Below are 12,490 nucleotides of genomic sequence, written 5' to 3' on the forward strand. Positions count from 1 at the left end.
AGAAATTTGACTCCCTCAGGCCTGTCTAAATAAGAGGGAAGTGGGTAGGTTGGAAGTAAAAAAAACAAGTCATGGTGGAATCATTAGCTCAGGAGTTTGGTGTCATGATGCTGGACTTAATTTTGCATTTCAGCTTTACAGAAAAGACCATACCCAATGTTATCATATCACATCGCTACAAAGCACAAGACACCCCAGCCCGGAAGACATTTGAGCAGGCCCTGACCGGGGCCTTCATGTCTGCTGTCATTAAGGACCTGCGGCCCAGCGCCCTGCCCTTTGTGGCCAGCTTGATCCGCCACTATACTATGGTGGCAGTTGCTCAGCAGTGCGGTGAGTATGGGGACCCGCTCAGGCAAAGGAAGTAGACATTTGATGTCTTCAGGGTGCTTCTAAAACTTGGTCAGGACATTTTGTTGTTTTAGAGAAGCTGAGTTTGGCTGATAGATTTTGGGCTTTTGTTTTTTAATTTTCCATTTACTACGTTGATAAAGGTCTTTGGTATTTCAGTGGTGGGTGCGGTCTCAACTTGAAAGTTATTACCAAGTTTTGTCTGTAAAATATACCCAATTTAATCATTTAGTCCTTTTATACTCTTTGTACGCAAATACTTTTGGACATGCCTCATGGAAAACAGCTATGGTCACACTCATTGCTGCTCTTCCTCTGCCTGGTGGTGTTTTCCGAGGCCAGTCTTCCCCTCTGCTCCATCATCACCTCTTCTCTGCAGCCAGCTCCTCATCTTCTCCCCTGCAGTGTTTATTTCTCCTCCCAGGACAGTCACCCAGGCTGTTCCTCCTGCCTAGACCAGCTACTCATCTCTGCTTTGGTGGCTCTCACCCTCTTGGTAGTGAAGGACCAATTGTGTTCATTATCATTTCCAATCCATTGTAGACAATACCTTTATAAAAGACAATAAACCTGTCGTTACACTGCCGGTTGCTGTGTAAGTTTCTGAAAACTTACCCTCAATTTTGGCATGTCCTCGCAGACCAGTAACAGTTAATCAATCTGCAGACCACACTTGAGCTCAGCTCCAATTTGTGTCCTCAGAGCTTCCTTACCTAGAGATCAACAAGCAGAACACATAGAACTTTCCCCCTTTTAACTCCTCTTGGCTTGAATAGTCACCACTATACCGTTTAGCACTTCGATTATTTCTCAGTGTTTCTTCTGTGTCAACATTTTTCTTTCCAGCTTCGCTCTGTAACTTCCATCTTGCCTGGTGCTGGTACCTATGAGGCGTTAACTGACGTTGCTGTGGCTGACTGTTCTCCGTCTGTGTGTGTTCTCTGTCACAGCTGTATGCTGTTGGTTTTTGTTGTTCGTATGTCAGGAATGTCCAGAGCATGACCCATAGTCATTCCCATGCTGTGCCCCTTGGCCTGTTAATGGTTTTTTAAAAAAGATATCTGATTGTGGTTCTCATTTTAAATTAATACATTTTTGAGTTGTGATTGACAAAAATCTGAAAATAATACACTATATAATGGAATACATTTAGAAAATAGCATTAGTGGGAATCAGATCACTTAGTTACAAATAATTGCAGGTTAGCAGAAGTTGGTTTAAAGTTTCAGTGCTGGCTTTTATTGACTTCTTAACCTCAAAGAAAGCATGAAGTGGTTTTGCAGTTTAAGGCGACAAGAATGTTCATGTAAGTGAACCTTCTCACATGTCCTCTACCTCTCCTTTTAGGTCCTTTCTTGCTCCCTTGCTACCAGGTGGGCAGCCAGCCCAGCACAGCCATGTTTCACAGTGAAGAAAATGGGTCGAAAGGAATGGATCCCTTGGTTCTTATTGATGCAATAGCTATCTGTATGGCATATGAAGAAAAGGAACTTTGCAAAATTGGGGAGGTGGCCTTAGCTGTGATATTTGACGTTGCAAGTATCATCCTGGGCTCAAAGGAGAGGGTAAGGAAGGATTGAGGAGTATCTTCTGATTTGAGGGGTATTCATGCTTCAAACTGGTGGTTTAAGAATTGCAGTAACACAATATGGTTTGTCTGTTTTTCTCTAGGCGTGCCAGCTGCCCCTGTTTTCATACATTGTAGAGCGCTTGTGTGCATGTTGTTATGAGCAGGCGTGGTACGCAAAGCTGGGGGGCGTGGTGTCCATTAAGTTTCTCATGGAGAGGTTGCCTCTCACTTGGGTTCTCCAGAACCAGCAGACTTTCCTCAAAGCGCTTCTGTTTGTCATGATGGACTTAACAGGAGAGGTAGGTGACGGGCGGCCCCACACCTAACTATGCTATTTTCAAGGAGCTAATTGTTAGAGAACAGTTAGTATTAGCCGGTTCTGCAAATGTGTTGTTCTAGCAGATTTCATTACAACATCTTTAATTAAAGGACTGCTCAGAACCCCCATAGGCTTTTCTGAATATCTCAGTAGTCATTTGCCTTGATAAGGAACAGTCGCAGGCCTGGGTACTTACCACGGTACATCTGAAACAAGGAATACTGCTTCCCATGTACTACAAAAGTTTCCACAGGAGTTGCATTCTTTCTGAACCTGTGTGCATATATGACTCACCAGTAGAGCATAGTGGGCATTGCCTGCTTTTCTGTTTGGTACATGCAAGGTCCTGTCTAGATCCATGTTTCCTTTTCCCAATGATGTACAAGAATTACCTAGCTGAAGGTGATTCAGGTACTGAAGTACCGAGTGGGTGCTATGAGGTAGGCTTTTTAAAGCAACTGGTGTGAGGGGTGTGGATCCCCCAGTGGCAGCATTTATGGCAGACAGGTGTACAGGAGTTGGCTGTAGTGGGAGGCGTTGCCCCCCACTTTTGTTCTAAGGTGTCCTTGGCCTGCAGGTTTCCAACGGGGCAGTTGCCATGGCAAAGACCACCCTGGAGCAGCTTCTGATGAGGTGCGCAACACCTTTAAAAGACGAGGAGAGAGCTGAAGAGATTGTGGCAGCTCAGGAAAAGTCTTTTCACCATGTGACACATGATTTGGTTCGAGAAGTCACCTCCCCTAACTCCACTGTGAGAAAACAGGCTATGCATTCACTGCAGGTACTGGCCCAGGTCACTGGAAAAAGCGTGACAGTGATAATGGAGCCCCATAAAGAGGTGAGATTTCTGTCACCAGAATCGTCTTTTTTTTTTTTTTTCCAAATTTGAGTTAAGATGCTACTCAGTTAATAGTTTTGTATCCACGTCACAAAGTATAGTTGTCTCTCAGTTACCCGAAGGGGATTGGTTCCAGGACTCATCGTGGGCACCAAAATCCCAGGATGCTCAAGTCCCTTAAATAAAATAGAATGGTGTAGTATCTGTAACATCCTCCTGTATACTTTTTAAATCATCTCTAGATTTCTTAAATACTTAATACAATGTAAATGCCATGTCAATAATTATTATACTCTATTATTTTTGGGGTTTTTTATTGTTGCATTATTATTTTTAATTTATTTTTTTCTTGAGTATTTTCCACCTATGGTTGGTTAAATCTGTGGATTAGGAACCCTCGGATATGGAGGGCCACTTATACTGTCAGATGTGGTCTTGTTCACCTCAGATATGCAAATAACAGTGTGCTTATATTATGGCTATGTCTGTAATTATTTGTGTCAAGAGAATAGAAGCTTGGTTTCCTAAGTCTCTATGGCACAGTCTGATGGTTTTGTTCTTGTTTTTTGTTTCTGATTTTTTTTTAAGAGAGGTTACCCTGGAGCCTTAGAAACCAAACATATCTGATGTGCCTATCTATGACCCAGTTTTAGCATGTGGAATATATCCATCCTTCCCTAATAAGAGGACGTCTATAATAACTTTTTATTTTACTTACAGTTTTCAAATTGATTATCGTTGGGGCTATTGTGACCAGAGGTATTTGCTTTTCAAGGGGTAGCTGGTTAACGAGGCCTCCTCCTTTTCTTTCCCAGGTCCTCCAGGATATGGTTCCACCTAAGAAGCACCTGCTCCGACACCAGCCTGCCAACGCCCAGATTGGCCTGATGGAAGGGAACACGTTCTGTACCACGTTACAGCCCAGGCTCTTCACAATGGATCTTAACGTGGTGGAGCATAAGGTGTTCTACACAGAGGTAGGGGGGTGGTGGTGCGGAGTGGTGTGGATGGTGATGAGGTGTGTCTGCTAGCCTGTCTTTGTACTCGAAGACTGGTCAGGCAGCATTCAGAGAAGGCTCAGGCGGTGACCTGCAGGTAACCAGCCATAACCTGGCACAGCACTCTGAGCAGGTATGTTGCATATGGGCTTGGGTAGAAAGGAGGCATGGTGATCAGTGATATTCAGAGAATGTTGGTGTGTTCTGAGTTCTGAGAACTCTGTTAGTCCCTGCAGGGAACCTTGCTCTAATTTAGGGCCTTAAAGTTATATTTTAAAGATAAGACTGCACCCATCTGCTTTAATTACTCTCATATCAACTGGTGCCCAGATAAGGCTGGCCCAGATCAAGTGCCAATTTATTGAATTTATTAATCATTTAAATGTGCCATACGCTATTGACAATGTCATGAATGCTCTTAGTTAGCTTTGATAGTACCCCATGAAGTGTACATACTACTGTTTATTCTCATTTTAAAGATATAGAAACTGAGCCTTAGGGTTTATTACTTACTTAAAGCCACAGAGCAGGTGACCCATAGAGCTTAGATTTGAACAAAGACTGTTATTTTAAAGCAAGGTTCCTAATCCCTGCACTAACTCATTTTGCTTAGCGGACGTGCCTCGGGACCCAAATATGGATGCTGGCAATGGCATTTTATAAGTATTTGTCACTGTAAACATCCCAGTGTTAGGTGATATCAGACAGTGATAAATTGTGAACATAACCAAATTATAAACATTAGTTCTTAGAATACAGTAATGGTTTGGTGATCAGTCCTAGTTTGAAATTTTTTGAGACATAAATCATGTTCCCAGAGGCATTGTCGGAGTGCACTGAGGCAGAAGTCACAGGGAGCAAATTCTTCTTGTTCCACATGAAGTCTGAATTTCCAATTAGGAAAATTTACCTGTTTTCTTAAATTTTTTTTTAAGTCCTATGTTTCTGCTTGGACAGATGTTTATGTGATCATATGGTCTATCTGATCTTTCAAACCTTATTATATCCCCTGTACACGAGTGATCGCTGTCAGGCTTCACACAAAAGGTCAAGAGCCTCTAGGAAATGGGAGGACAGCTTCCCTTGGTTGTTCTGAGACAAATGAACTATAACCTGCATGGAGAACTCGCTAAACTTAAGACCCAACCTGGTAGGGTCAAGGGCATGAAACTGGTTTTCCAAATATTTATCAGTACACTGGCAGCATCAGAACACATGAGGATCTTTTGAAAGTTAGACTCTTGAGTCCTCTCCTGGGAGATTCAGGTTTAGTAGATCTGGAGTAAGACCCGGGAAGCTCCTGTCTAAAAGCTTCCCAGGTGATTCTGGTGGGTGACCATGTTTGGAACACTGGTTTTGTATTGTTACCCAACTCTTTCTCTCTCTCTTTCTCTCCCTCTCCCCACTCCATTACACACACATACACTTACATGTATACACACACACAGACATGTGTCCCTATATATATGAGGAAAGTGTTCCTAAAGGTCATACAAGGACCTAGTAACAGTACTTTCTTCTGGGGAGAGAATGGGGTGGGAGTCTTGAAGTGCTTTTCACCATAAATCCTTTTCTGCTGTTTTAAATCTCTCACCAGGTAGGAATCTTTAAGGAGAAACAAATGGTAAAAGTCTATACTAGTCTTTCAGGATGTAAATAAAGAGAAAGGGAAACTAGTAACAGAACACCATATATATTACTTTAGATATTCAACAAGTAAACATATACTTATATGGTAAAATGTCTGGAAAGATAAGTCACTGGAATTCCCAGTGACATTCAACTTCCTTCTTATGCTTTTCTGTACTTGAAAAAAAGTATGAGCACGTGAACATTTGAATTATAGCTACCACCTCATTTCTCAAACACTGGCCCAAGGTACTGAGAGCTGTTCTGAACAAGGAGGAGGTGTCCCCACCGTCATGGGATTTGCAGTTAAAGTGGCCCCTCTGTTTTCAGAAAAAACATTATGGTATCAGAGTGAGTGAGAAAGTATCTAGGAATTTATTTCACTAATGAGGTTAACTGAGTTTTGATTTAGAATAAGGAAGCTCGGTCTCAGTTCTTTTGGGTTTGAGTTTAGTTTGTCAGCTGTTAATTGTGTTGCAGTGTGTGTGGAAGATTGCTGTGTTCTGTTATTTGCCAAGGTTATTGTGTCTTCACAGTAAGAGTGGGCTAAATCAAGTCATTTCATTTTTTGCAGCTGTTGAATTTGTGTGAGGCTGAAGATTCAGCTTTGACAAAGCTGCCCTGTTACAAAAGCCTTCCATCGCTTGTACCTTTACGGATTGCAGCATTAAGTAAGTTAATGTAAAACTGAAACAAGCTACAGGGTATAAAAGTGAAGGGAGACTGACCTCTGAGGAAGTCTACAGGAAAAAAAAGTGAAAGAAGACAGTGATCTTTTTTTTATTGTCTAATTTTTCTGACTTTTTAAGGTGTGATCAAAAATTATGTTTATGTTTATCAAACTACATAATGAGATATAAGATTATATGTATTATTAGGATTTAAGTAATTGGTACTTTATAGTAAACTCTTTGTTCTGTAATGAATCAAATGTTCTGGTTTCGGAGAATTGTCATAGCTTCATATAATGCCATTTTCATCAGAATCAGAATGTGTAGTAAGGTACCCTGTAACTGTTACAGACTTTTCAATGACTCAGAAGCATTTGAGAATCCTTTACTCTCTAGATTTTCCGTAGAAACCTCAGTTATCATTGTCAGGCACAAGAATTGTGCTAAGCTTAGGAAAATACTAGGTCTGTATTGACTGACCCTTGTATATAGAAACAATTTCTTTTTGGGGGGGGAGGGTGAATAAATAACCCGATATAAGCTTTTTTAGTTGACTCCTTGTTTTGATTTTTATGCCCTTAATAAAATATTACTAGAACACTCCCTGAATTAGAGGTGGAGAGCTGAGAGACCCTAATACCCAAGGTTGAGGATGGGGGTAGAATGTTCTAGATAGGGCAAGCTAAAACCAGGGGGGGGCTCCTAAGGAGGGGATGTTTGGCAGCTTCTCACTTCTGTTGGGGTCCCTGTCTTTTGAGGCCTCTTATGTACCTTCTCTTGTTAGAATGTCCTCTCTTAACATATACGGTATGTCCCCTTTCCTAAGAATATTTTCAAAGACTTAAAGCCTTTAACTCCCAAAGTTGGGCAGTGAAGAAAAGCTGGGCTATGTGTATATGTCTCCTGCATCCCCTGTTACCAGGGGGACAGAGACTGTGCCCTCAGCATCATTCAGATGGGCCTGCCTGTAGGCTGGTGCATTCTAACCCTGTGAGGATGTCCTGGGGGGTAGGAGTGTCACTGGGTTTCCCCTTCCCCCTCCAGCCTTTCTTCCTCCCACTTGGAGGCTCAGATTTATCACAGCCTTGCTGGCAAGCTGCTGACTTCATGCTTAGATAATACTGAGCGCATGGGTGGAAGACTATGCATTATTTTGTCTTTCTGGAGGCCAGATAAAAGGAAAGAGGGTTAGTGGCTCATATAATATTTTTGTTGGTTGGTAGGAGCCTCTAGAGAAGAAGACTATTTGGGTATTTTTCAGGTTAATAATGAAATTGTATTGATTTCTCTCCCTGAAGATGCACTTGCTGCCTGCAATTACCTTCCTCAGTCCAGGGAGAAGATCATCGCTGCACTCTTCAAAGCCCTGAATTCCACCAATAGTGAGCTCCAGGAGGCCGGGGAAGCCTGTATGAGAAAGGTGAGAGAGAGAGAGAGAGGAGACAGATAGTTTTCTGCGTTAAGAGTTCTGTATGCCTGGAATTCTGTCTGTGGTTACCGTATACTTGATTGTAATAGTCTAAGTTTTTTAAAATATTAAAGATAAATCTTCCTCATCTCATCATAAATTTCTGGAATATATGGTATATTGTCTGGAAGATAAACACTGGCTGCTAGAATTGAATATGAGTTCCATTCTGTAATAAAGTATTCTCTGTTGTCTATTTTTCTTTGTAACTTTTCTTTTTTTATTAGTTTTTAGAGGGTGCTACGATAGAAGTAGATCAGATTCACACACACATGCGACCTTTGCTGATGATGCTGGGAGATTATCGAAGCTTGACCTTGAATGTTGTGAATCGTCTGACTTCTGTTACCAGGCTCTTCCCAAATTCTTTCAATGATAAATTTTGTGATCAGATGATGGTAAGCCAAATGTGTTTAAATATATTCTATAATAAACTTGAAAAACTTAAATTATTTTAAAAATAAGTGATATGCATTCACATGGTTTATAAATCAGAAGGTGCAAAAGGGTTTACTGCAAAAATGTCTCCTGATCTTTGTCCTCCAGCTGTCCAGTCCCCCTTCCCAGGGACAAGAATAGCAGTTTCCTGTGTGTCCTGAAGAGGTTTTACATGTGTAAGAGGACATGTGATTATTCTTTTGTTTCCCATATTAGGAGGCATAATATATACATAGTTCTTGCTTTTTCCACTTAATAACTCTATCATTTCATATTAGTACATAAAGTGCTTCTTTGCTCTGTCTTATACATGCATACATTCATATTCCATTATGTGGACTTGCCATAATTTAACACTCCCCCACTGATGAATGTTTAGATTATTCCCAGTCTTTTCATTACAGACAATGATGCAACAAAAAACTTGTTCATAATTTCTCGTGTGTTTATCTGCACCATACATTTCTAGAGGTAGAATTTGTGAATTAAAGGAATGTATGCATTTTAATCTTTTAGTACATTATCAAATTGCTCCCCAAATTTTACCAATTTATACTTCTATAAAATAGATGAGTGCACCTCCTTCCATACAGCCTTGAGTAAGAACTTCAGAAATGCTTTGGAGTTTTAGAGTTATTAGAGAAATAATTGTGCAGATAAAAGATTTGTTTGACTGTTTAAAATTGAAGTGTAAGCAGATGGAGGAGGATTTCATCTGTTAGCTTTCTTTTGCATTCAATTTTGCTCCTGGTAAATAGATTTATAAATAATAATTTAGCTTACGATTTCATGGTACATCACTGTAAACATTCATGTTTTCCAAGCTAAGTAACCTTTGACTATTTTGACACTTTTAAGATACCGAAGGTATTTTTTTTTGTATTTGGTATACCTTTTTCCTAGCTATAAACAGGAGAGTAGACAGGTTATATAGTTGTAGATATATTGTATGTGGAATGAAGATATATAGCATATTTATATATATTTATATATATATTTTAAATGATCTTAAGGTGTTTATCCTTCAGATCCAACTTCATTCTTACATATATGATGTTCAATTCCTTTCTTTAAATTTGAACTTCTTAACATTTGACCTTGAAGTCTTATGTGGTTAGTTATTTTGGATATTTCCTCGTTGAACTAAAAATAAATTTTATATACCAATTGGAGTTATTCTTTACAATATTTTTTTTTTTTTTTGAGACAGAGTCTCATTCTGTTGCCTGGGCTAGAGTGCCATGGCATCAGCCTAGCTCACAGCAACCTCAAACTCCTAGGCTCAGGCGATCCTTCTGCCTCAGCCTCCCGAGTAGCTGGGACTATAGGCATGCGCCACCATGCCTGGCTAATTTTTTCTATATGTTTTTAGTTGACCAATTAGTTTCTTTCTGTTTTTAGGAGAGACGGGGTCTCGCTCTTACTCAGGCTGGTTTCGAACTCCTGACCTTGAGCAATCCACCCGCCTCGCCTTGGCCTCCCAGAGTGCTAGGATTACAGGCGTGAGCCACCACGCCCAGGCTAGAGTCATTCTTTTTCTTTGGGAGATCTAAAAGCAGAAAGAAGAATGATGTGGCTGGCCATGTCTACACCTTTAATTCTGTTACTCTCATTTATATATTTGTATAAATAGCCATTCTAGTAAGATACAGATTTCATGAATTTGTATTCTGGTGATTAATATCCTTCAGGGAATCTTATGGATAAAATGTCGTTAGTTTACTTTGAAGAAATATATATTATTTTACGCATTTCTCAAGAAATATCCTGCAAGATGTAGATATTCCCTGAAAACCAGTTCATTTGCTGTATAAGCTTGGGAAACACAGCCTCTTGAAGTTTGGCATAGACTACAAGGACATTAAAGGTGCAGAGAAGCCTTGTCTTACAGACCAGTGTTAGATGTTTAAACCGTTATCTCCCAAGCCTGTTTTACCATGGAATCCTGTTTAAAGCAACTCACTAATTTCCTGTGGGACACCCGTGTGTTCTGAAGAACAAGTTTGGACAGTGCTGGATAAGAAGGATACATGTGTTACTTGAATGCTCTTGTTGTGGCTTAGCTTCAGGCGCTGAGCACTTGCCCACCTGGTTTTGCCAGGCTGGAGCCTCGCTGCCACATGCCCAGGGTAGGCTAAAGTCAGGATCTGTCTTGCCATATGCTCGTATCAAATGCGGAGTCTCGTTAGAGAACCATAGCTGTTGTACTGCACAGAATGGAAGTGTTGCCGATGACACTAATTTGCACAGCCTTTGACCAAACAGGGTCTATGTTTATCTTCTCAGCCTCCCACTGCAGCCTGTGCTCCCACGCCTGTCACCTTTGTTCCCACGAGTCCTCAGCCACCATGTCTGCCTTTCTTTGGCTTCAGGGCCCTGTCCGTCCTCTTCTTTCTCTGCCCTTCTGTTTCTGGCATGTCTGCCTCCTTTGAGCCACATCCTCATCCGGGACCACCTGGCCCCTCATCCTTTTTCTACAGCTGGTTCCTGTTCTTGTGACACACACCCTAATTGTAGTCACACACAGCAGGTACTTTTGTGTTTTACCTGTTCTCCCACTGTACCACGAGCTCCACAAGGATAGGGATGTTGTCTGCCTTTCACTTCTACCCTGATTCCCAGCGTATGGCTGTTAATGAAACAAATTTCACACAAAACGGCAGGGCCTGGTATTGGAATGACCAGGTTCAGGAGAATATTTTCTTTTTTTATCAGGCAAATTCAGCCTTTTTATTTACAGATCATAAACAGATGCCGATTATTCTCATCTCTAGTTTGATGGTTGGGCTATTTCAATAATTGGAAACACTGCAGTTCTCATGTTAAGCACGACAGGAATTGATCATGTATGAGTGTCCACCTAAGAGTAGTATTTGGAAGCAAAATACACATGTTGTGAAGGAGAAGTTGTGTCTAAGGCTGTATTTCTTCCGCAGCAACATTTGCGCAAGTGGATGGAAGTGGTGGTCATCACCCACAAGGGGGGCCAGCGGAGCGACGGAAACGTGAGTGACTCGTTTGCTTCTGGGCAGGGCACCCCGCCATGCACTGTGGTGTCAACACCTGAGCGGTGCTGTTACCTGATGTGCTGGTCAGGTCTAGTTTTATGTATCATGGTCCACGTAAATGGTTAAATGCGTATTTAGTATTATATTTTGCTTTTATTTCTCTTAATTGCTGTGAACATTTCTTTTTATGTTTCTTTAAAATCTCCCTTTTGTTTTTATTGATGAGAATTCTGGGACGTTTGAAATGTTCGTATTTCAATTTCACTAGTTCTGCTTTAAACAGTGTGTTTTCTAGATTGTTCTTGGCAGCTGCTGTTTACATGGTGGTGCGTGCCTCAGCTATTGTTCCCATTGCTTTCCATCACTGGGTGGTCGGTAAATGTTTGTGCTTAATCATTATTGTCTGATGAAACCAACTGGAGATGTTTCTAGGACTTTATAAAGTATTAAGGAGAATGTAAATAAGGCATCACATAAATACTGGCATGTATGTTTTCTAGGTCTAAATCTCCCACCCCAATTGTTTGCTGAAAGTTAAATAACTAGCACTTCAAAGTACATTTTATATGGTTTTGAGGGGAAACCACTTTAGTTAAATCTTTAAGTATCTGATATGGGTCATTAAAGATTTAAAAATGCATGCTTTCTGCTGTTTCAAATCTAATATTACTTGTATATGTTAATTTTTTTTGAAATACTCTTTTAAGTTGATAATGTCCTATCAGTGCAATTGTATCTTCCATAACATCGAATGAAAGTTCACAGCAGTGTCCCCATTAGGGAATTCCTCATAGTTCTTCAGAGGCATAATTAAGTGGCTTTTTGTCCTTTTGTGCCTTTATTGGATATGTCTCATCCCAACTTGGAATTTTGGGGGGTTTTTTGGCTTTATTATGCTTTGTTTTGACCATTCTGTGTCAAGGTGTTTTGTTTATATAATTCTTGTTTCCTGCTGCTTCTAAACAGCCAACTAAGCAAAACTAAACCTTTTTTAGAAGTAATATGCCATGCATGGCCCTTTTGAAGGTTTGTTACTTAGACATGCAGACAAAAGTCAGGAAATCTTCACCGAGGAAAGCAAAGGGTATTCATACAGCCCAGGCTCTGGGGAGCAGGTGCAGGTCCCTCTGTGCTTCTCTCCATCTCGAATCTGCTGGGTACTCTGGCTTTAAGTTTTATGTTTGTTCTTATAATCTGTTC

At 40.7% G+C, this 12,490-nt stretch overlaps 1 protein-coding gene across 13 annotated transcripts in view; it reads left to right on the forward strand.

Annotated features, from left to right (window-relative positions):
- Positions 1 to 12,490, forward strand: part of TRRAP (transformation/transcription domain associated protein) — a 115,941-nt gene that overhangs the window by 36,582 nt on the left and 66,869 nt on the right. For 12 of the 13 annotated variants that reach the window (XM_075995297.1, XM_020281534.2, XM_075995301.1 and 9 more), the window contains exons 23-31: positions 134 to 333; positions 1,699 to 1,916; positions 2,023 to 2,220; positions 2,818 to 3,078; positions 3,894 to 4,055; positions 6,280 to 6,376; positions 7,675 to 7,796; positions 8,072 to 8,242; positions 11,219 to 11,287. In XM_075995297.1, the coding sequence (XP_075851412.1) occupies positions 134 to 333; positions 1,699 to 1,916; positions 2,023 to 2,220; positions 2,818 to 3,078; positions 3,894 to 4,055; positions 6,280 to 6,376; positions 7,675 to 7,796; positions 8,072 to 8,242; positions 11,219 to 11,287 (1,498 nt within the window). The remainder of the gene's footprint in view (positions 1 to 133; positions 334 to 1,698; positions 1,917 to 2,022; positions 2,221 to 2,817; positions 3,079 to 3,893; positions 4,056 to 6,279; positions 6,377 to 7,674; positions 7,797 to 8,071; positions 8,243 to 11,218; positions 11,288 to 12,490) is intronic. The other variant, XM_075995295.1, reaches the window with a different exon arrangement.

Source organism: Microcebus murinus, chromosome 19 (genome assembly GCF_040939455.1).
Source record: "Microcebus murinus isolate Inina chromosome 19, M.murinus_Inina_mat1.0, whole genome shotgun sequence".
Classification (NCBI taxonomy): Eukaryota; Metazoa; Chordata; class Mammalia; order Primates; family Cheirogaleidae; genus Microcebus; species Microcebus murinus.